This window comes from Acartia tonsa, chromosome 4 (genome assembly GCF_053477335.1).
Source record: "Acartia tonsa isolate MP-2025a chromosome 4, ASM5347733v1, whole genome shotgun sequence".
NCBI lineage: Eukaryota > Metazoa > Arthropoda > Copepoda > Calanoida > Acartiidae > Acartia > Acartia tonsa.
Window position 1 is genome coordinate 43064915 of NC_137263.1, and position 23393 is coordinate 43088307.

Here is a 23393-nt window from a genome sequence, read left to right on the forward strand (position 1 = left end):
CAAAATAAAAAAAAATATTTTTACCGAAATTTACATTGTGCCCCACTAATCTTACTTTTTTTTTGGGGGGGGGGGGTGGGGGTGTGCGGGTGTTTAATAGTTATTTCTCGCATCGTATTATAAACGGCTTTCCGCGGATATAGAATGTACAATTATAAGATTAAAACGAACCCCGTATTACTGTCTTAGAAATCAACTTAGTGACGTAACAAAAAATTGAGGGATGAGAGGAGAGGTGGGAAAGGAAACCCCTAAAAAAGGGATGGATAATAGAACTGGTGGGATGGAAAATAGGACTGATCGATAATTTATAATTTATAAAGAAAATTTAGGAAATAATGTTACAAAGAGTACAAAATACTATAATCTTTATACTCTTTGTAAATCTGTTTTTATCTTTTTTTATTTTTCCTTCCAAAGAAGAATTAATATAGATTTTCTATAAATAAATATCGGGTATAGTCCATTTCGTAACATGGCACCTTATGGGGCAATTCTTTGTATTTTTCACAGTAGCTTTACTCCTAACCTAACCTATAAAAAGTCATTTTAAAAATACGACAAATCGCCCTTTAGAATAAGCAATAGCAATTTAGCTTTTATATTATTGTTTTCAATGCATAGATTAATTTAAATTTTTCGAGCAAACATAGTCATTTGTATAATTTATCAAGCTTCTGTCGGCATAATATCTATGACAAATATAAATCATTATATGAGGGAAGAGGAGTGAGGGGGGAACCGCTTAGTTGGAACGTATTGTTTTAATAGCGGCGATTTACATTGAAGGAATATATACAAAAATTTAAAGCAGATCCAAATCGGTCCAGCGGTTAGCAAGTTCAAAACATATTGTATGCCTTCTTCAATGAATATTTCTCTTTTTATGTAACCCCTTTGTATTTTCCCTAAATTTTGGGGAAAAAATAAGGATGACAACGTCCATAAAGGCGAAGTTCTAAATCGGTAGCAACGAACATAAACATTCATTAATTAAACTGAAAAATTGTAATATAAACCCTTAACGGTGCTTCCCCCCCCCCCCTCCCCGACTGATTAAGGTGCGGCAAGGGGCCCGACTGTTAAGGGTAAATATATAAAAGTCGAAACAAAATTGTAGTAAATTTGTTAAAAACTGCTTAAGTAACGGATATCGTTTAAGGACATAATAACATTTTTAGGAATTGATTATAGAGATGCTTCGCTTATAATATTGTATTTTGTTGTCATAGGAATCAGTATTAGCGAGTAACTGGTTAAAATTTTAGATCATTTCTTTTATATATTTCAATGATTCAGTTTAACAAATACAAAACAAGGATGAACCTCCATAAAAGCGAAGTTCTGAAAGGGAAGGAAAACGAACAATAATATGTGTAGAGTGTCAGAACTGAATAATCAGAATATAAATGTATAAAAGTCGAATTGTACGTTTTGTTGAAAAACTGCTTTACTACAGGATAATGTTTAATACTTACATTTTTAAGACTTGATTATAGAGATGCTACACTTATAACATTATACTATGTTGTCCTAGGAATAAGTATTTCAAAAATCAGTTCAACCGGATTATTATATCACATAAAAATTTGTTACTAAAAAGTTGAAAATAAACAAGTTCAAAATGGATTATATAGTTGCTTCTCTTTTTAAATCGTACCTAAATACTATAGGAATCATCATGCATAGTTTGAAATCGATAGGAAATTTGAACATGCCTAAATTAACTAAAAAAGCTAACAGTTACGGAGGTATATACCCTAATTATAGAAAAGCTTCGCTTTAAAAAGGATAAGAAGATGAAATTATACAGTCAAACATTTTTTTATTTTTAATAAACTTTATAGTGTATTCAACATTTAACAACAAAGATGACAACATCCATAACAGCAAGACCATGAAATCTCTTAATTACTGATATTTAAATAAACATCATAAATTAATGTAAGCTTTGTTATCCGGGACCTTCGGCCCCTTGGGTCTAGCAAAACTGGTATTAATATTTTTATTTTTATTTTCTACAGAAATCTGACTATAATACGATGAGATATATAACTATTAATATACAAAAAAAATACAACATTTTATAATTTATCACAAAACACCCTTTACGAGGCGTTGCCACGAAAGGGACTATAACCGAAATTTCTTTGATTAATAAGCCAGTATTTTGGAAACCTATATATGATATCTTATGATTTCTATTGTTCAATGCCACTGAATTTGGCATCCAAAGACCAGCAAATAAGTGCCCTTTTGATTTTGTTAATAGAAATAAACCTTACTGATATCTGTCTTAGCTTAAAATGTTGGGGGAAGATTAATTTATCGTCTATTTACATTTACTTATACACGGAAATCTTTAGGGGTAAGACAATGGAAGATAAATTGATATATGTCCCAAATGATGATACACAAAATCATTCATTCTTTAAATTAAAATTACCCTGATCTAATTTCTAAATTAGATTCCAAGGTATTGTTGTTAAATACAATAATAACATAAATTTAATATACATAACATAAAAATCACAAAGGTATTTATAACAAAACGATAATTATTAAATTTTTAATTTTTGCTAAAGAGAAATAATTAGTATTCATTCCTACTTAATAATATAGAAAGTTTGTGGTGAATAAAGTTAAAGAGTAGTTTCATGAAATGCATTTGAACCGCATATTTTTTGCTGGTTAATGGGTTAAACTATATTTATATAGCCTATCTTTGAAAGAATTTCAATTTTCTTCCACATAGTTTTGAAAATATCAAGACTTGAAAATCGTCTTTTTGTGATATATGCAATTTAAAAAGATGATTTTCAAGTCTTGATATTTTAAAAACTACGTGGTAGAAAATTTAAATTGTTTCAAATATATGCCATATAAATGTAGTTTAACCAATTAACCAGGAAAAAATATGCGGTTCACTAAATTAAGTTCAAATGCATTTCATGAAACTACCCCTTTGCATTTTACATCATAGATTGGGGCAAATTTAGGTCACTATTTTATCTATTTGTGAGGAGACTATATTTAACATTTAAAAGTAAAACTCCTATAAAAAAGTTACCCCTAAACCGCAATTGTAAAAAAATTTAAAAACGGAACATGAAACTTAATGTCATGGTTTAACTGTCCCCCTTTTGAATTTTCAATATAGGGGAGTAACTGCAAAACTAAAAAAAATATAAAGGATTCCTTGTTAGCAAAAACTAGCATAAAGTATTTATAAATCGACTGTTTGATCTTCGATTTATAAAAACTTCTTGCAATTGTGTAACGTTTTAAAATTTTTTTAAATAGTACCAGTTTTTCACTGGGCTTGGACCATATGTGGGGAGTTTGGTCAGCCTCCAGCATGTCTGCTTGAGCAAGAACATCCATCTCTGAAACACATTACATGATTTTAATAAAATAACCAGTAGAGATGCTACTTTATAATTGAAATGTAAGTATGTTCAATGTTCATGTATGTATGTCTGAAACGTATTTGAAGAAACGTCATATTCTCGGCTTATATAAGTGATACAAGGCTGAAACTTCTTGTCAACATTCCCATTAATATGAAGCATAATTAAATATAGCATATCCATGGCGGTCAGATTTTAAGCTACTTTTATATTTTTCACATATTTTCCCATATCTTTGGTGTTGCCCACTCGGTTATGACAGAAACTTGAGACAATATATTTGAAAACACATAATCTGGTATAAATAACTGACAAGGTAAAGGTATTTTATTTTGTAAAGGAGACAAACTCTATTGCTTTTTCATGATGATTAAAAAATCATTTATACTCTACAAGATTTTAATGTAACACTAGCACTAGTATCAGCATGGGCTTTCTTTTCAAAAAAGGATGACAACATCCATAAAAGCGAAGCCTTAAAACGGTAGTACAAACATACACTTATATAGTGTCAGAACTGAAACAGAATATAATTGTAAAAAAGTCGAACCAAAATTGTAAGTAAATTTGTTGAAAAACTGCTTGATACAGGATAATGTTTATGGAGGACATACTTACATTTTTAGGACTTAATATAGAGTTGCTTCGCTTATAACATTATATTTTGGTGTCCCAAGATTTAACATACTAAAAATCAGATCAATCGGATGATTAGATCACATAAAAATTTTATGTTAAAAAAGTAAAAAATCAACATGTTTAAAATGGACGTACGGACATTATTGTAATAATTACAGAGTTGCTACGTTTTCTAAATTGTACCTAACTACTAAAGGAATCACCATACAAAGTTTGAAATCGATAGGACAATTCAAACATGCATGAATTAACGAAAAAGCTATCCGTCTGTGACGGACGGACGTATTGACGTACAGACCGACCCTAATTATAGAAAAGCTTCGCTTTTAAAAACAATAAATTATTTTACCTCGTATTCTCTCAAAGCAAGAATGCATGGAGGCCCTACCAAACTCCCGCATGTTGTATCTTCCAAAAAAACTTTCAATCTAAAAAATAATATTAATCAAAGTTTTATTAATAGCAAAACTTTTCTATGCTTAGGGTCAGTCAGTCCATCTGTCGGTTGTATTAGGCAGAGGACCCCATTTGTTAATTTAAGCAATTGATTAAAGCAAAACTTAACAAAAAAAATCAATGCCACATAAGAAAGTTAGCTCTTTTGAAATAACATTTTACCATGAAGTGCACCTGAGCAAAAAATTCCTTAATTTAGGTAAATATGATAATCATATAATAATAACAATAATGACAAATCAAACCCATCTTATCAAAAGCGAAGCTTTTCTATAATTAGGGTAGGTCTGTCCGTCCGTCAAGGAGAGTTAGCTCTTTTCGTTAATTTAAACAGGTTAGAATTGTCCTATCGATTCTAAACTTAGCATGATGATTTCTGTAGTAGTTAGGTACAATTTAGAAAGCGTAGCAACTCTATAATCAATACCAGAATGTCCGTACGTCCATTTTAAACATATAAATTTTTAACTTTTTTGACAACAAATTTTTGTATGTTAAAATTAACTGATTCTTCTGATTTTTTGAAAACTGATTCCTATTACAACAATGTACAATGTTATAGGCAAAGCATCTCTATAAACAAGTCCCAAAAATGTAAGTATTTCCTTGAACTGTATCATCTATTTATGCAGTTTTGCAACAAATTTACTTACAATATTGTTTTTACTGATGCATTTTTATTCTGCTAATTCAGTTCTGACAATCTACAAGTGTTAATGTTGGTTTGTCCTTCCATTTCAGAGCTTTGCTTTTGTGGATGTTGTTATCCTTGTTCTTATATATTCATTGAGTGTAAATTGATTCTAAAAACTACTAGATGTGTAATGTGTATAAACTAATTTTAATAAAAATTCTTTAAAGGTCTCATCTATATAACATAACATTGACTGTAACAAAACTTACTTTATTGTTGGTAATTCCCCAGCTGTGCAACATCCTAACATAGCAGTTCCAAAAGGTAGGTTGAAACCTTTAAAAAAAATTAGTAAAGGTTTGTTTAAATAAAACATAAACCATAATTTTGAGAAAAGTAAGGGGGGGAGGGGGATTTGGTATAGTTGTAGAAAATGAAAATCAGCCATAAAAGTAACCGCTGCACTGGGCATAATTTATAAGTTAGTGATTCACTGCTTTATAATTTTTAAGATATTTGGTTGTTCATTCTTATGTATCCATCATTCTTAGAACTATGTAAAATGTATATATGCAATCACTTTCCCTCTATGTATAGATTGCAAAAGATTTCACCACTAGCTTCCAGGGGAGTAAATATCATGTTAGCCCATGGGACTGTCTTAAACAATTGTAATTGAACTATAAACATTTATGTGTGCTAAATGAGGTTGGAATTTTGCGTTTACTTTTAATTTCCTACCTTTTTAACCAGGTTCGCTCGAAATATCGAGTTACATTAATTCCTTCACTTGGCCGTTTGAGCAAATAAGGGCGTACTATTGACCTGAAAAAAAAATTAAGAATTTTAGCGAAGCCAAACAATTAAGATTATCAAATATGTCATGGTTATCAAAAAGTGAAAAAGTACCCATGGATTTTTTTGATGTGTTAGTTTGTCGTTTTCTATGAGTTCTCTGCTGCGGAGGAGGTAAGTGTACACATGGCATTTGCAGATTGTTTGAATTGAAAACAATGTGCTGGGTATTTTTGTTTTAAAGGGATAGAGGAAATTTGTTATATTGGGTCAAGATGTATTGTGTTGTGCTATGTGAATGGTATTTGAAGTGGATTGGGTGCTTAATGCTAAAACAAATACATATCTTACCAGTACGCCCTTTTCACAGCATGTGGTGGCATAAAAGCCAAGCATCCTAGGTACGATTCGCCACGTTTTGTAAAACTGTCCCTATTTTAGAATATAAAGTTACATATTTTATTACTAAAGCAGTTAGATTTGTCTGTAAAGGTTTGAAAAGTGAGATTTTTAATTTTAACACAAAAATAATCAACAATATCTTTGCCAAGTTCCCCTGTATTGATTTTTAAAAGTTACAATACCTAATTTTGAATGCTTTTTGTCAGCACTCTTGCAAACTCTTTATAACTTGGGGGCATTTGGGGCAAAATGCCCCCCTCCCCCCTTAGACAAAGTGCTTCGCACGTCACTGCTTAGGGATTACTAAGTTGTGATGGGGGCTAGTCATGGAATATAATTTGTCCAAGAAAAAGGTCTTTAGAGCAATAATTTTAATTTAGATAAAAGTAACTAGATATTCCTAGAAATCAATTTCTTCTTCTTCAATTTTCTTAACTGAAATAATATCATAATATTCAATTTTAATTTTAGTTCATATAAACAAGGACAACAAAATCTATGAGTGAAGAAAATTTATAAAGGGGAAGTTGCACAGAGTGCATTTAAACTTGAATTTAGTGAACTTTCTTTTTTCTGTTCAATAGTTTAAACTCACTGTGGGCTAGAATTGAATCAAGACAAAAGTAAGTGCCGAGCCCTGGGACCTATGTATGGTGAAAATAGACATAAAACCATGATTATTCCAGGTAAAACCAAAATATTTCAGCGGGGGCTTTTTGAGAAAATTAGATTTAAAAATTTCAAGTTCAATTTTTACCCCCTAGGAGTTGCCGCATAATCATGACAAGAAAAGCAAATATTATTTATTTTAAATTTTGAATAACTTTGCTTTTATAATGTTCTTCATAAAACCACTCCAAAAGGGAGTTAATTAATGGCCATTTTTATCAATTGCTTTGCAAAGGTCACGAAAATACAGCCTAAATTAAATCATATAGAGAGAGGTTTTAATAAGGACTTCATAAAAGCAAAGTTGTTCATTATTTAAAATAGATAATATTTGCTTTTCTTGTCATTATTATGCGGCAACTCCTAGGGGGTGAAAATTGAACTTGAAATTTTTAAAGCGAAGCTACTCTATAATTCACTATGTCCGTCCGTCAGTCCGTCAGTCAGTCCGTAACGCTATGGGGGAAATGGGATTTACTCAGCTCCTATAAAAGATAGGATTCTGAAATTTTTTGACAACATTCCCATCAATAAGGAGCACAATTAACTATAAAACATCAATGGCGGTCGGACGGCTTTTTAGCAGGTTTTAGGCTATTTTTTAATTTTGCACATTTTCCCCCATATCTTTGGTGTTTATGGTCCGATTTTCAAAATTTTTTCAGTTAAAGATATCAAAATTAAATTTTCCGTCGTTTGGAGAAAACAATAATGACGGTCAGACTGCCTTTTTGCAGGTTTTTGGCTATTTTTATATTTTTTACATTTTCTCCCATATCTTTGGTGTTTATGATCCGATTTTCAAATTTTTTTCAGTTATACATATCAAAATCAAATTTCACATTGTTTGAAGAAAACAACTATGACAGTCAGACTACCTTTTTGCAGGTTTTTGGCTATTTTATATTTTTTACATTTTCCCCCATATCTTTGGTGTTTTTAGTCCGATTTTCAAAATTTTTTCAGTTAAAAATATCAAAATTAAACTTTCCGTCGTTTGGAGAAAACAATGATGACGGTCAGACTGCCTTTTTGCAGGTTTCTGGCTATTTTTATATTTTTTACATTTTCCCACATATCTTTAATGTATTTAGTCCGATTTTCAACATTTTTTCAGTTAAAGATATCAAAATTAAATTTCACGTCGTTTGAAGAAACAACCATGACGGTCAGTCCCATCCACAAAATTTTGTGCTTCGCTACGTATGGATGTTGTCATCCTTGTTTAAATATATGCAACATAAATGGCTGTCCTGTTTTCACAAAAAAAAACATAATTACTATTGCGATCTTATTCTTAAATAATCTTCCATAAAAAAATTAAAATAGTGAAGAAATAAAACTTAGTTTATATTTCTTGTCTCAATACATTTACTATCCTGTAAAATTTTAGGCATTCATGGATGTTGACAACTTTGTTTTTTTACATACCTTAAGTTTAATTGCCTTCACATAGTGGAAGTAGCAGCCAGAAATTTTGGCTTTGGGTAGGACCTCCCGAATAGCTTGTATGGCCTAAATTAAATTACGGTTAACATTATTTATTATTAGACTATTTTCCAAATAAAAAATAATAAAAAAAATTATCTAAACTTGGCAACGAGGGTATTGAGAAGAACCAGGATTTATTCATCAAGTAAAAAGCAAAACTACTCTGAAATTCAAGCGCGCCAAAATTGAAAAATTTGAAAATGCACTTAAAGTGAATGGGAACCTACTTCGGCCTTATTCAAGTTAATTTACAGCCTTATCCATATAATAATAAATATTATTCAATAAGATTTTTTAATCTTACAGGATTGATAAAATGTAAATGGTTCCTGTTATTGTATTAATCTAAAGCTTTTGCATAGATGCTACAATTAGCTTCACATACCCTTTAATGTTAATAGGTAAACAAAAGTTAAGCATAATTTTACTCTAAGCTTACCGCAAGTTCAAAGTCCAAACTGACTAAAATCTCGCGGTCCACGCCAATATATTTCTTTAAAATGTTGAATGCAGTTGTGTAGCTTTGTTTGGTTTGGTGGCGCATGAGTACGTACGCAACAGGCACAGCTTTGTCTGCTGTCCTGTTCGTTACCTAATATAAAAATAATTATGATAAGGGAGAGGGAAGTTTTGACACATTTGAGTAAACCATGAGTTGGACTGTGAGAATAGGTTCTAAAAGATGAAATCATTATTATATGATGAATTTCACAAATTTTAAAGATTTTTTTGGATAGGCCTCCAGGTGGTCTCTGTACAGGTAAAAAATCCAAATTTCTTATTTAAACAGTTATAGGTAAGTTTATAAAACAACATAACCTAATTTTAATACATAATTTACATATTTAAAGAAAAATTTCAATTGGCCTCCAGGTTCAGGTGTTGCAGGCCTCCAGGTGGTCTCTGGACAGGTAAGTTTATAAAACAACATAAGCTTCTTTTTATATATTACCAGTGGCTTCGCCCATTGCCTTTTTTTTTTGGGGGGGGGGGGGGTTAGACGACCCCACTATTTCAATTTTAGTTTTAAAAAGAAATAATAACATCTTACCTCTGCCATAACAGCGTACAACATTCTGAATGGTTTGGGCGCCTACAAATAAATATTATCATAATTTTTTTTGAAAGCAGATTCTTATTATATTAAAATATTTGATAACTTTGGGTATTGTAAAATTAATTTATAATTTCAAACTAACCTTTTTGTAAGTCCCATCAATGTATATTGCATCAGTTTGGGACAACAATGTCTTCGCCCAGCCAGAACAAAATAGCATAATCTAAATCAATACAGCAAGATTATAAAAACAAGGCTGACAAACTCAGATGAATAGGAGAATCATATTCAAAAAAAATTATGTCAAAATGTTAAATAATCAGCAGATATTAAAGGGACTTAAGTTTTAAATTGATAGGATAATTCTAACATGTCTATTTAAATAATCATATCTTTTAAAAAATGGAAATAAAGACTTTCCGGTAATGATTATAGAGTTTCTACACTTTCTAATACGTACTTAACTGTTATAGAAATCATCATGCAAAGTTTGAAATCAATATGACAGTTCTAACATGCCTAAATTATTGAGACGAGCTAACTGTTACAGATGTACAGACGGAGGGACTGACCCTAATTATACAAAATTGAATTGACAAATAAATTAACCTGGTTTTCTTCTTCACTTTCTTCAGCAATATTGGTGAAGTCAAGAAACACTTCATTATCAAAGTGTTTCTTGAAATCACCAATATTGCTGTTCAGTTCCTCGAAGGTAGAAATTTTTTTAGGAGGCAGTCTCTCCTGAAATACAAAATGTTAATATTAACTCTTGACAGTCGGGCCCCTTGCTGCACCTTCATATGTCCCTATTATCTCAGCTCCTAGTAGAGCTAGAGGGTTAAAAAAAATTAGCATGCCACCTGTTTGATAATGATTTTCCGACTATAAGTGAGTCAAAGTCAATTTCCACTTCCTTCACCCTTTTATTTAACAACCTTTGTTTTTAGGTCCTTTTTTACTTAAAAAATTTCAAAAGGCTGTGATTTTCTTATTTTTGCAGATAGAAAAACTATTATTTCAGAAAATGTTTATCTTTATATAAATTTTGTATTAGAAATCTCAAAACATATATTTTGGCGGCAACAGCTGTACTTGGCAGCTGCCAACCACAGGAGTCGGCGGGAAAAAAATCTTTAAAAATTTTAATACGTTATGTAGACACTAGCGGCTTTGCCCCAAGAGGTAATTAAATAAATAAATGAAGTCCTACTGGTGCTGCCAGTAGTTTTATGTGAAATAAATTCCCAATAAAAAAATAATAGGAACTAAAAAAAATAAAAATAAAAAAAAATTTGGAGGAATTTTTCATTTTTGGGGATGTTGGGGGTGTCCTGCTCCCAAGAAAATAGCTTAAAACCACCACAGGACCAGAAGGTATATACCCTGAAGAGTAGAATCCGATCGGTTCAGTGGTTACCGAGATCTTATGGGATGGAAAGACAGACAGACATCAAGTTACTTTGTATTATAGATAGTTTAAAATTTGAAGTCTCTAAGTCGAAAATTGCGGTCACATGAGTCTTCTAAAGAAATCTGGAGACCTGGAGGATCAGGACCTTAAGGATCATACCTAAAACCTGAAAATGACTTGAACACCTATATTTTATATAGAGGATATTTTAGTATTTTGGTAAGTTAAAATGCTTTGTTTAAGTCAAAAAAATATTTTTGCTCTTTACCTGGATGAACCTATCAGGTTTGCTGGCATCCTGTGGCCGCCAGGATGAAGATATTCCAAAAATTCCAACTCTCAGTTATGTGCCATACCCATATTTAAAAAGTCACTCAGTTATAGCCCTCTAGCTTTCACACACAGAAAATGAGATAAAAAATCCAGAGGGGGAGGATGCGTTAAACGCCCCCCCCCCCCTTCCCGACCATTAAGGGGTAACATTAAAAGATCATGCAGACTCTTCACATAACTTTATATTTCTTCTTAATCTATCTTTAAAATTTTAAATATCTAACCTGTAAAACATTGATTTTGATCTTTATTTTATTTTTGAGGGCCGATTTCTTGGTCCCGTAGGGAATTAACCCAGCCTCTGAAATATTTCAAGTATAAGACAGAATGCAGAATGACTGACACACTGACTGAAAAAAAAACATTGTATCAAATAGATCCTAATAGATAATAGGAATATTCACAAAAAAAACAGACCTCTGTTTTAGATAGCAGCCAAGAAACATTGTACAATAAAATAAGCAATTTACCAATTTAGGGCTTATTAATATCTTCTTTTATTAGCAAAGTTACTCTGTACTGTCTATAAGTAAGTTAAAAAAAATGACCACATTCCCCTCCCCACACCCTCTTGTGAGAATGTCTCAAACTTTAACAAAGTAAAAACAATAAACGCGTTGCTACAAAAGACCAACTCTACAAAAGACCAACACCTACACAGGACCAACACCTATATCAATATACATATATAAAGAACAAATTTATAAATAAAGTAATACATAATCAATACATGGCCGCAGCGCTCGGCCCCCTTGCCTATAACCTAACCTAACCTTACCTAAATAGGTATTGTAAAAAAAATATTAAAAATTAGAAAAAAATCTACCAACTACTTTTTGTAAATCCACGAAGTTCTAAAATTGGAAAAAAATCTACCAACCACTTTTTGTAAATCCACGAAATTCTAAACTATAAAAAAGTTTGTGTACATTAAACATTCATACATCGGTTAGGTTAGGTTAGGTTATAGGCGAGGAGGCCGATCGCCCGCGGCTAGGCAGGCCAGGGGGCCGAGCTCTGCGGCCATGACCTTCTAGCATTTTGAATGTTGGTCTTTTGTAGAGTTGGTCTTTTGTAGGTGTTGGTCTTTTGTAGAGTAGGTCTTTTGTAGGTGTTGGTCTTTTGTAGAGTTGGTCTTTTGTAGCAATGCCCAATAAACAACTTACTTTTCAGTTCCCTCTTGATTTTTATGAAAACAGAGCCAGTTCTCTCTGCACCTTTGCACATCTCTTCCATTACTTTTTGTTCAATTAGTTTTGCCCTAAAATATTTTAGTTTGAACTTAGCCTTTTTAAAAGCGAAGCTTTTCTATAATTAGGGTCGGTCCGTCCGTACGTCCGTCCGTCCGTCACGGATAGCTTTTTTTCAATAATTTAGGCATGTTAGAATTGTCCTATCGATTTCAAATTTTGCATGGTGATTCCTTTAGTATTTAGGTACGATTTAAAAAGCGTAGCAACTCTATAATTATTACCAAAATGTCCGTACGTTCATTTTAAACATGTTTTATTGTCCTAAATCAATCAGTTTTTTTCAACAAATTTACTTACATTTTTGCTTTGACCCCTATACATTCATATTATAATTATTCAGTTCTGACACTATACAAGCGTTAATGTCCGTTTGTCCTACTGTTTCATTGCTTCGCTTTTATGGATGTTGTCATCCTTGTTTAAATAAATTTTACATAATATGTAATGTAAAAATTAGTTGATTTAAACCATTACTTCTATCGACAACAGTCTCAAGATAAAATAAAGATTAATAAATTGATCAAAAAAGTACCCACCCATTACTGTTCTTAATGTTTATATATATTGTATGAAAATAAGAATCTGATAAAAATATCCTTTTATATGTAAAATATATGTATAAAAAGTAAAATGACTAAACTAAAACCCACATTTTCAGCAATAAACTTTTTGAGATACCTTACTTCAGCAGAAAAGTAATAATACATTTTTAGTTACCTATCCCTTAAAATTGACGATGGAAGACATGTAGAGCAGTGTTTTCCTTTCTTTCTGACAACAAGATCTAAAAAAGTGTTAAGGATCTAAAAAGATTTTACGAGGGAATTGGATATCTTTAATATGTCTTAAAAAACAAACAGTTTTTCTCTTAATCTTTACAGAATTACATCACTATTAAAATTAAATTCAACTGAATAAAGAATCATCGTAAAAACATGCCAAAATTAACAATTAGAACTATCCAATAAATACAGATGGAAGGGCAAACACTGTAAGCTTTATTTATAGACATAAAAATACAACCTTCATTTGTTATTACGTATCCAGAACACTTGAAATTTTGCTTTCTTCTTCTAATACATGCCCACTAAATAAATTTTTACATAAGAAAATTTTCAAGTAATTTTATCCACAATAATATTAACAAGGGTGACAACATCCATAAAAACCACAAAACCTTAAAAAGGTTTATGTCTTTGAAAGTTGTAAAAACAAAAGCATCTAAAAAGCAGTAAGGCTACCATAGTTTTTTATTCCTTATCATGGTGTATAATGAAGGTAATATTGACAAGAAGTTTGAGCCAAATATCTTTTGTAGGAAGTGAGAAAATATGTCGTAAAAAGTAAAAGCAGCTATAAAACTGCTTAAAAACAGTCCGGTCGCTATGGATATTTTATAATTAATTATGCTCCATCCAAATTGATGGGAATGTTGAGAAGAAGTTTTAGCCTTAAATTTTTTAAAGGAGCCGAGAATTCGTAAAAATAAAATCGTCTAAAAACAGATAAAAAGCAGTCCAACCGCTTAGGATGTTTTAAAGTTAATTAATTATGGTAATGTTGAAAAAAAATCAGCCTTGTATCTTGAACAGGAGCCGAGAAATTCACATTTCCCCACTTCGTGTCTGACAGACAGACGGACATTTGGAATTATAGAGTAGCTTTGCTACTTAAAAGAAATTGAAATTAGTAACCTTAGTAGATTTTCCTTTTGATGTTGAATATGAATGGTATAAGGTGTACTGGTAGTTGTCAGAATCTATTAAAATAGATTTTTACATTAGTCATGCTTTTATTATGTTTTTAATTTAAATTAACCCTTAACGGTCGAGGTATGTGTGGGGGGGGGGGGGTTGGTGTAGGCACAGGAAAAGCAAAAATTTTTTTTTTAAATTAAACAAATTAATTGATGTTAACAAAATACTAAAATATCCTTTAGTAGTACATCCTCAAATGAAATATTGGTCTTCAAGTAAAGGAGACTACGCACGAACGAGATCAAGTGATTCAAAGCATGCACCTTCCAGCAGTGATTCTAAATGTTTTTTTTGTGAATATAACACAGTGGGATCTTTTGCCAAAAAACGGGACATTAAGGGTAGACAAAAGTAAACATCAATAAAAAAGCTTGTATTTGATGAAATGATGTAAATTCTTTTGCTTTAACTCAAAAATAACATAAATTTTGCTCCTGTTAACTTCCAATGTGCATTTGGTAAGTACGTCTGGCGGTTTTGGAGGAGCGAAGCTACCCTATTTTTAAAAAATCTATAAAACTTCATAACTTTAGTTAGGATAGGAATATTTTAACAAAATCAACGTCTATGTAAAGATTTCTTCAATGAAAACAATGTTTGTGAACATGAATATAGCGTCAGGTGCACCCAGTTCGAGTCCCGGCATTTTTAGGTAGGTCCAGTATAAGTAAAATAGGACACTAATAAGGCATGTTTTCTAATGTTTTTTTTACAGATATAAACAACAATAACATAATTTTCAAAACACTTTTGATTTTGTGTTAATACCTTTATTCTAAGTCTAGCTATCTTCATTTAAAGTTTGTATAAGAATATAAACATAATTACTAATATTATATTCTCTCTCAAACGTATATTTTTCTCTCTCTCTCTGATGCGTATATAATGTTTTGCAATATTATAATTAATTCGCAAATTTGAATTTCTGCTGGACCAAAACCAGTTAGAAATACAATTTTTTTCAGAACACATGAAATTTAGCAAATTTAATTGCTGAAATAAAAGTCATCTTTTTTTAAGGACTCCTTGTTCCCTTAAATGTCCATTAAAACCGCGAGAACGGCAAAAATCGTTAAAAATCACGCCAACGGCGGCAAATAACGGCGTAACGGTTGGCCGGAGGCAAATAATGCATAAGTAAAGAAAGTTCCGCCGCAAAAAGTTTGAAAACATTGCAGAGATGACTTTGGGCTCTAAAATGACTCCTTCTCCCCCTAACGGGGGAAAATTTGAAATTAACAAGAACGATACTGTTCAAACCATGCAATGTAAAATGCTCAATTACTCAAAAACGGACAAGAGGCCCCAGGTTGTGAAAACTGTTTAATACACAATACATGTTGTATATTGATATTATTATTGCAAAACCCGGGGCCTCCTGTCCGTTTTTGTGTAAAACGAAGAAAACTGATTTTTTGGGGTTAAAAATCTTAATATTTTTGGTGAAATTTTCTCACAAAATGTCAATTTACACCACCAAAAAAATATTTTTTAAAAATTTTTCTTTAATTAGACATTGGTACAGGTATCTGAAAAGTACCTCAATCAAAAATTATTTTCATAAGATGAACATAAATGTATTTTTTGATGCTTTGAAAAAATTGTGTAAAAAAATCTGGAAAATCATCAAAACTGAAAAGAAATTTTTCACTACCTTTTTTAAAAATGGCATAAATCCGCCAAAAATGAATATTTTTTAAAAATTTCTTTTCTAGCTGTCTACTTACAGCCATTATTAATTCCTAGGATAGATAAAAGTCGATTTTAAATTTTTATGGATGTCCCGATTTTTTTCAAAAGATCCCACTGTGTATAATAGGGTTATGTAACATATCGTGATATCAATAACAAAATATTTGATATTATACAGTAAAAAACCTAACATTTAAAAAAAATTTCATAGAAAACCATGGTGAAACTTATTTCTTTAAATATATATAACGATATGAAACATAACCCCTTTAAGATTCCATGTATGATCCTTGCACTATTTTTAATTAAAAGTTGATTTTTTTATAACATTCCCCTAATACAATTGTTATACAAAAAAGTCTATAATTTTGTTAATTTCAAATTTTGCCCTTGTAAAAGGTCAAAAAAGCTCTCTTTACCTTTAACTCGTTTACCCCCCAAGCGGCCTGTAAATTCTGATACCTAAAAACATTAAGAATCTTTCAAATGTTAATAAAGAAAAGCTGTAAATTTGATCAACTGAAATATTCTTTTATAAAGAAAAGTTATTAACACAAACAATTTTAATTATAATCTAATTTACAATTCATCATATAATGAATGACAACATCTATAAGATCCATAGCATAAAAAAATTGTGGAGGGTAATAAGCATAGACGTCCATGGGGGGGGGGTAATGGGGTGATTACTCCCCCCCCATTTAAAATTTACCCCTTCCCTGGGTAACATTTATGAGGGGGTATTTATCCCCCCATAAACAATTTTGGGGGGGTTAATACCCCCCCCAAAATAAAAAAATCTCTAACAAAAAAAAATTTGCGCGCTTCGCGCGCATTTTAAATACTAAATATTTAATAAAATCTAAATTACCCCTCCAAAAAATTTTACCCCAGGGGTAAATTTTGGGGGGATAAACACAAATTACCCCTGCCAACAGATTTCAGGAGGGGTAATTACCCCCTCCAAGCAAATTTTTACCACCCCCTTAACAAATTTTTACCCCCAAATAAAAAGCTTGGACGCCCCTGGTAATAAGTACAAGTAGATTTAAAGAATGCTAAAATGAAGAATAGATTTGTTGGATAAAATATATAAGAAACCTATTTTTATTTTGAATGATGACTGACAGTCAAATTAATTGCATACTGGATGCTAAGAACAATGGAATAATTACTTTGAATCTATCATCCCAAAAAAGCTTGAAAATCGGACCAAAAATAGTAAAGATATGGGGAATTAGCCAGAAACCTGCTTAGAGCCAATGTATGTTTTATAGTTGTTCTTGCTCCTCAATGAATGGAATGTTGTCAAAAACTTTCAGCCTTCTATCTCTTTAATGAGCCGAAAAGGCACGTTTCATAAAAAAACAAATATTTCAAATGATATAGTAGCTTCGCTACTAAAAAGTGCTAACAATGATCAAAATGTAAATATTAGTCATTTTGGGACACTTACTTGTAATCTTTCATTCTGCTCATCCAGAGTAGCATAGTCGTGGTCCATCTGGGGGGGAGAAACATTGCCCGCCATGTCCGGAGAGTGTGGGCTGGTGGTCACCGTCTCAATCAAGACCGGCTCAACTATCATCTCCTCCTAGAATAAAATAGAGATGTTGGACAATAACATACAACGGCCAATGTATGTTTTATAGTTGTTCTTGCTCCTCAATGAATGGAATGTTGTCAAAAACTTTCAGCCTTCTATCTCTTTCATGAGTCGAAAAAGCACGTTTCATCAAAAAACAAATATTTCAAATGATATAGTAGCTTCGCTACTAAAAAGTGCTAACAATGATCAAAATGTAAATATTAGTCATTTTGGGACACTTACTTGTAATCTTTTATTCTGCTCATCCAGAGTAGCATAGTCGTTGTCCATCTGGGGGGGAGAAACATTGCCCGCCATGTCCAGAGAGTGTGGGCTGGTGGTCACCGTCTCAATCAAGACCGGCTCAACTATCATCTCCTCCTAGAATAAAATAGAGATGTTGGACAATGACATACAACGGCCAATGTATGTTTTATAGTTGTTCTTGCTCCTCAATGAATGGAATGTTGTCAAAAACTTTCAGCCTTCTATCTCTTTCATGAGTCAAAAAAGCACGTTTCATCAAAAAACAAATATTTCAAATGATATAGTAGCTTCGCTACTAAAAAGTGCTAACAATGATCAAAATTCAAATATTAGTCATTTTGGGACACTTACTTGTAATCTTTTATTCTGCTCATCCAGAGTAGCATAGTCGTGGTCCATCTGGGGGGGAGAAACATTGCCCGCCATGTCCGGAGAGTGTGGGCTGGTGGTCACCGTCTCAATCAAGACCGGCTCAACTATCATCTCCTCCTAGAATAAAATAGAGATGTTGGACAATGACATACAACGGCCAATGTATGTTTTATAGTTGTTCTTGCTCCTCAATGAATAGAATGTTGTCAAAAACTTTCAGCCTTCTATCTCTTTCATGAGTCGAAAAAGCACGTTTCATCAAAAAACAAATATTTCAAATGATATAGTAGCTTTGCTACTAAAAAGTGCTAACAATGATCAAAATGTAAATATTAGTCATTTTGTGACACTTACTTGTAATCTTTCATTCTGCTCATCCAGAGTAGCATAGTTGTGGTCCATTTGGGGGGGAGAAACATTGCCCGCCATGTCCGGAGAGTGTGGGCTGGTGGTCACCGTCTCAATCAAGACCGGCTCAACTATCATCTCCTCCTAGAATAAAATAGAGATGTTGGACAATAACATACAACGGCCAATGTATGTTTTATAGTTGTTCTTGCTCCTCAATGAATGGAATGTTGTCAAAAACTTTCAGCCTTCTATCTCTTTCATGAGTCGAAAAAGCACGTTTCATCAAAAAACAAATATTTCAAATGATATAGTAGCTTCGCTACTAAAAAGTGCTAACAATGATCAAAATGTAAATATTAGTCATTTTGGGACACTTACTTGTAATCTTTTATTCTGCTCATCCATAGTAGCATAGTCGTTGTCCATCTGGGGGGGAGAAACATTGCCCGCCATGTCCAGAGAGTGTGGGCTGGTGGTCACCGTCTCAATCAAGACCGGCTCAACTATCATCTCCTCCTAGAATAAAATAGAGATGTTGGACAATGACATACAATGGCCAATGTATGTTTTATAGTTGTTCTTGCTCCTCAATGAATGGAATGTTGTCAAAAACTTTCAGCCTTCTATCTCTTTCATGAGTCGAAAAAGCACGTTTCATCAAAAAACAAATATTTCAAATGATATAGTAGCTTCGCTACTAAAAAGTGCTAACAATGATCAAGATGTAAATATTAGTCATGACCTGTAACTCTTTTTTTAGTTGAGTTCCTTTGACTTTTAGTTTTGGTTTCAAAAAGTTTCACTTTCGCCCCCCCCCCCCCCTTTTATATGATCTAATTATCCGATTGATCTGATTTTTGGTATATTGATTCCTTGAACAACAAAGTATAATGTAATAAACGAAGCAACTCTATAATCAAGTCCTAAAAATGTAAGTATGTCCATAAACATTATCCTTTATCAAGCAGTTTTTTAACAAATTTACTCACAATTTTGCTTTGACTCTTATACATTTATATTAGGATTATTCAGTTCTGAAACTATACAAGTGTTAACGTCCGTTTGTCCTACTGTTTCAGTGCTTCGCCTTTATGGATGTTGTCATCCTTTTGGAGATAAAAATATGTTTTCAGAAATAAGAAAAGCAAGACCAATCATCAATTATGAGGTTAATTGTTATACTTTTCATAAAAAAAATCATGTTAAGAAAAAAAAACATATTTCTTAGTTTTTCTGTCAATAAGAAGGGGGAGGTAGGTTGTGCTAAAATTCTCCGTAAAGGTGTGAATTTTAAGAACTTAAGATAGAGGTAGAACTCTTAAATTTGACATGGCGGTTGCCTTAATGGGGTATAACGTGGATATGTACTTTATTGTACTATATTTAATCAACTCCCATACAAAATTTAGAGTTCTACTTCTATTTTAAATTCTTAAAACTCACACCTTTAGGGAATTTTAGCACAACCTACCTCCCCCTTTATATATTACTGTTATTAGGAGTAAGACACTTGAAAAACGTAAAACTGATCTAAAATCTTACCATTGGAGGTGCATCCTGTTCAATCCAGGCCTTGCCCGACTCCTGCTTGATGATGGTAGCGGTCTGACCGCCAGGCAGAGTGTACAGAGTAGCATAGTCGTGGTCCATCTGGGGGGGAGAAACATTGCCCGCCATGTCCGGAGAGTGTGGGCTGGTGGACACCGTCTCAATCGAGGCCGGCTCAACTTTCATCTCCTCCTAGAATAAAATAGACATGTTGGACAATGACATACAACATGTATATAAGTTAAGCAGGGCGTCCAAGGGGAAAAGGATGTTAGCTCCCTTCAACCCCACCCAAAAAAAGGTCCTTACTCTTAAATGTTTACTTAAAAGTTATTTTTTATCTTAATTACCATTACGAGAAAATATCCTTTGACTATCTTCTAATTCTAAATAAATCAATGCAAAGAAACGCACTGACAAACATCATACTTCTTTGTTATATATAAGACAAATTTTAACAAAAGTAATCACCTCATTTACGAAATCATTCAAATCAGCAATCGTGTTTGTTGTGTCCTGTGTAAACTGTAGCAGAGATCTTGACTGACCAGGGAGCGGGGGCATCTTTATAGCAGCCTAAACAAAATAAATTTTAGGAAAAAAATATTTGGAAAGCAAAATGTAAATAAGTAGGAAAAAACACTTTTTATCCATAATAAAATCCAACTCACAATTTATACATATTCATAGAAATAGATGAAAATTGGCAGCTATGTCCAAAGAGGCCTCTAGGGACACTCTAGGTTGGGGGAGAGTGAAGTCGGCGCTTCCCCATTTTCGATTTTAGCTTTTAAAACGTCGACCGTTTTTCCTTTTTAGTAGTGAAGCTACTCTATAATTTGAAATGTCCGTCTGTCTGTATGTCTGAAACGTTTTGGGGGAAACGTGATTTACTCGGCTCCTATAAAAGATAGACAGCTGAAATTTTTAGTGATTAAATAAGTCATCATTCTTCATATTTTCACCAAGTTTCATTGAGATATGTCAATTAATTGGGGTGCTAGATCAATTCCTAGATTTTTAAGTTTTCATGATTTTCTCGATTCCTATTACAGATAGAAGTCTAAAATTTACAAGGATCAAATAAATTCCAATTCTGCACACTTCTATAAAGTTTTGGTGAGATTTGCTTATTGGTTGGGGTGCTAGATCGATTCCTAGTTTTTTAAGTGTTCAAGCTTTTTATCAACTCCTAGTCCAGGTAGATGGCTGAAATTTTCAGGAATTGAATAAGTTTACATTTTACATAATTCCACAAAGTTTTTTTAAGATTTAGTTATTGGTTGTGGTGCTAGATCGATTCCTAGATTTCCACATTGCATTATAAATCATGAAAGGTTTTGTGATTTTATGTAAATTTTTATTTTGTGTTTAAAAACTCTATAGTTTATTTTGGATGTTCTTCCATGATTTTTGAGCTTTGCTACTTATGGATGTTGTCATCCTTGTTTTCTCTATTGCTATGAAAACAAAGACCCCAGGGAATTAATTTTTAAATCAACTTCTGGCCCAACAAATTATCAGAGGAATAATATATGTTGAAAAGTTACAATCTTATATTCAGACAAAGAATCTATTCTCAATAAACGGCTTGAAATTTTCTCAAAGTGCATCCACAGAAAATATCACCTTCTTAAGAAACTGAAGAATGTAGCTGTTCAAAATTATTATTTTTTATGAAGTATGTAAATTGTAAAATGGTGAAAAATCGCCTAAATTTTTTTTAAAATCATCTAATTATGTTTTAAAAATCAGTATCTTTCTGAATATTGCGAAAGCGTGATACTTTGAGTTAAAGATAAATAAAATTGAAGTAAACAAGGATGACAACATCCATAAAAGCAAAGCACTGAAACGGTAGGACAAACGGACATTAACACTTGTATAGTGTCTGAACTGAATAACCAGAATATAAAAGTATAAGAGTCGAAGCAAAATTGTAAGTAAATTTCTTGAAGAACTGCTTAATACAGGATAATGTTTATGGACATACTTACCTATTTAGGACTTGGTTATAGAGTTGCTTCGCTTATAATATTGTTCTTTGTTGTCCCAGGAATCAATATACCAAAAATCAGATCAAACGTCGATAATTAGATCAAATCAAAATTTGTTGTTGAAAAAGTAAAAAAATCAACATGTTTTAAATGGACGTACGTACATTCTGTTAATGATTATAGAGTTGCTACGCTTTCTAGATCGTACCTAACTACTACAGTAGTCATCATGCAAAGTTTGAAATCGATATGACAATTCTAACATGCCTAAATTAACGAATAAAAGCTATCTATCTCGGACGGATGGACGGACGGACCAACCCTATTTATAGAAAAGCTTCGCTTTTAAAAACGTTCTTTTACTATATAATATATCTACAAATATATATATCAAATAATATGAAAATACAAATATGAACAGTTAATTCTGAACTAAACCGTTTTTACACGTAAATTTTAATTTGCTTGTAGATATTAAGACAAAAATTGTTTTAAAATTTGACATTGTACCTTTAAAATTATATTTTATACAATAATCCAAACTGTATATAATTCACAAATATCTTCTCATTAATTGTGTACAGACTGATACTGAGACCAAAACACTGTCTGTCGAAATACACACAGATGCGCGGGCACTAACCAATTGACCCTCGGCTAGCATACATTTACTACCTCCCCCTTTTTTGGAACGTCTCTACTTTCTCACCAAATAATATTAAACTTAACATACCATGAAGAGTGAATTGTTTAATTCTTCCTTCCTTTTTAACTCCACCATTTTTTCATTGTATAAAGACTTTCTTCCCATTTTTTACTGAAATGCAAACTATTTTTTTTTTGGAAATATAAGAATGATTCCTCTTAACTTCTACATATAGTTAGGAAGCTACACGGTAAAATGTCCCTACTGACGTAAACATTGACTTGCGAGTATATTAAAAAATATTGGAGAATAGTGTGTGCAAAAATATAATATTGTACTTTGTTGTCCCAGGAATCAGTATAGCAAAACTCAAATCGATCTGATAATTAAATCATATAAAAATATGTTGTTAAAAAAGTGGAAAAATCAACATGTTAAAAATGGACGGACATTTTGGTAACGATTATAGAGTTGCTACACTTTCTAAATTGTACCTAACTTATACAGGGACCACCATGCAAAATTTGAAGTCGATATAAAAATCTAACGTGCCTAAATCAACGAAAAAAGCAATCCGTCACGGACCGACGGACCGACAGACCGTCGGACCGACCCTAATTAT

General features: G+C 32.2%; 2 protein-coding genes across 2 annotated transcripts in view; both read right to left on the bottom strand.

The window, feature by feature from the left end:
- The window catches only part of LOC145317313 (uncharacterized), a 60661-nt gene that overhangs the window by 19527 nt on the left and 17741 nt on the right, over positions 1-23393 (bottom strand). The window lies entirely within an intron of this gene.
- On the bottom strand, positions 1806-22959 carry LOC145317312 (uncharacterized). Its single transcript, XM_080158333.1, has 24 exons — positions 22859-22959; positions 20600-20704; positions 20123-20320; positions 18584-18721; positions 18209-18346; positions 17834-17971; positions 17459-17596; positions 16422-16464; positions 14248-14312; positions 13577-13640; positions 13271-13337; positions 12467-12561; positions 11525-11601; positions 10163-10297; positions 9696-9776; positions 9548-9589; positions 8936-9088; positions 8437-8520; positions 6736-6771; positions 6286-6365; positions 5881-5964; positions 5409-5475; positions 4399-4477; positions 1806-3386 (listed from the first exon to the last, which is right to left on the bottom strand). Exons 1-24 carry the CDS (start codon positions 22934-22936, stop codon positions 3073-3075), a joined length of 2499 nt encoding a protein of 832 aa, XP_080014459.1. The 5' UTR covers positions 22937-22959; the 3' UTR covers positions 1806-3072.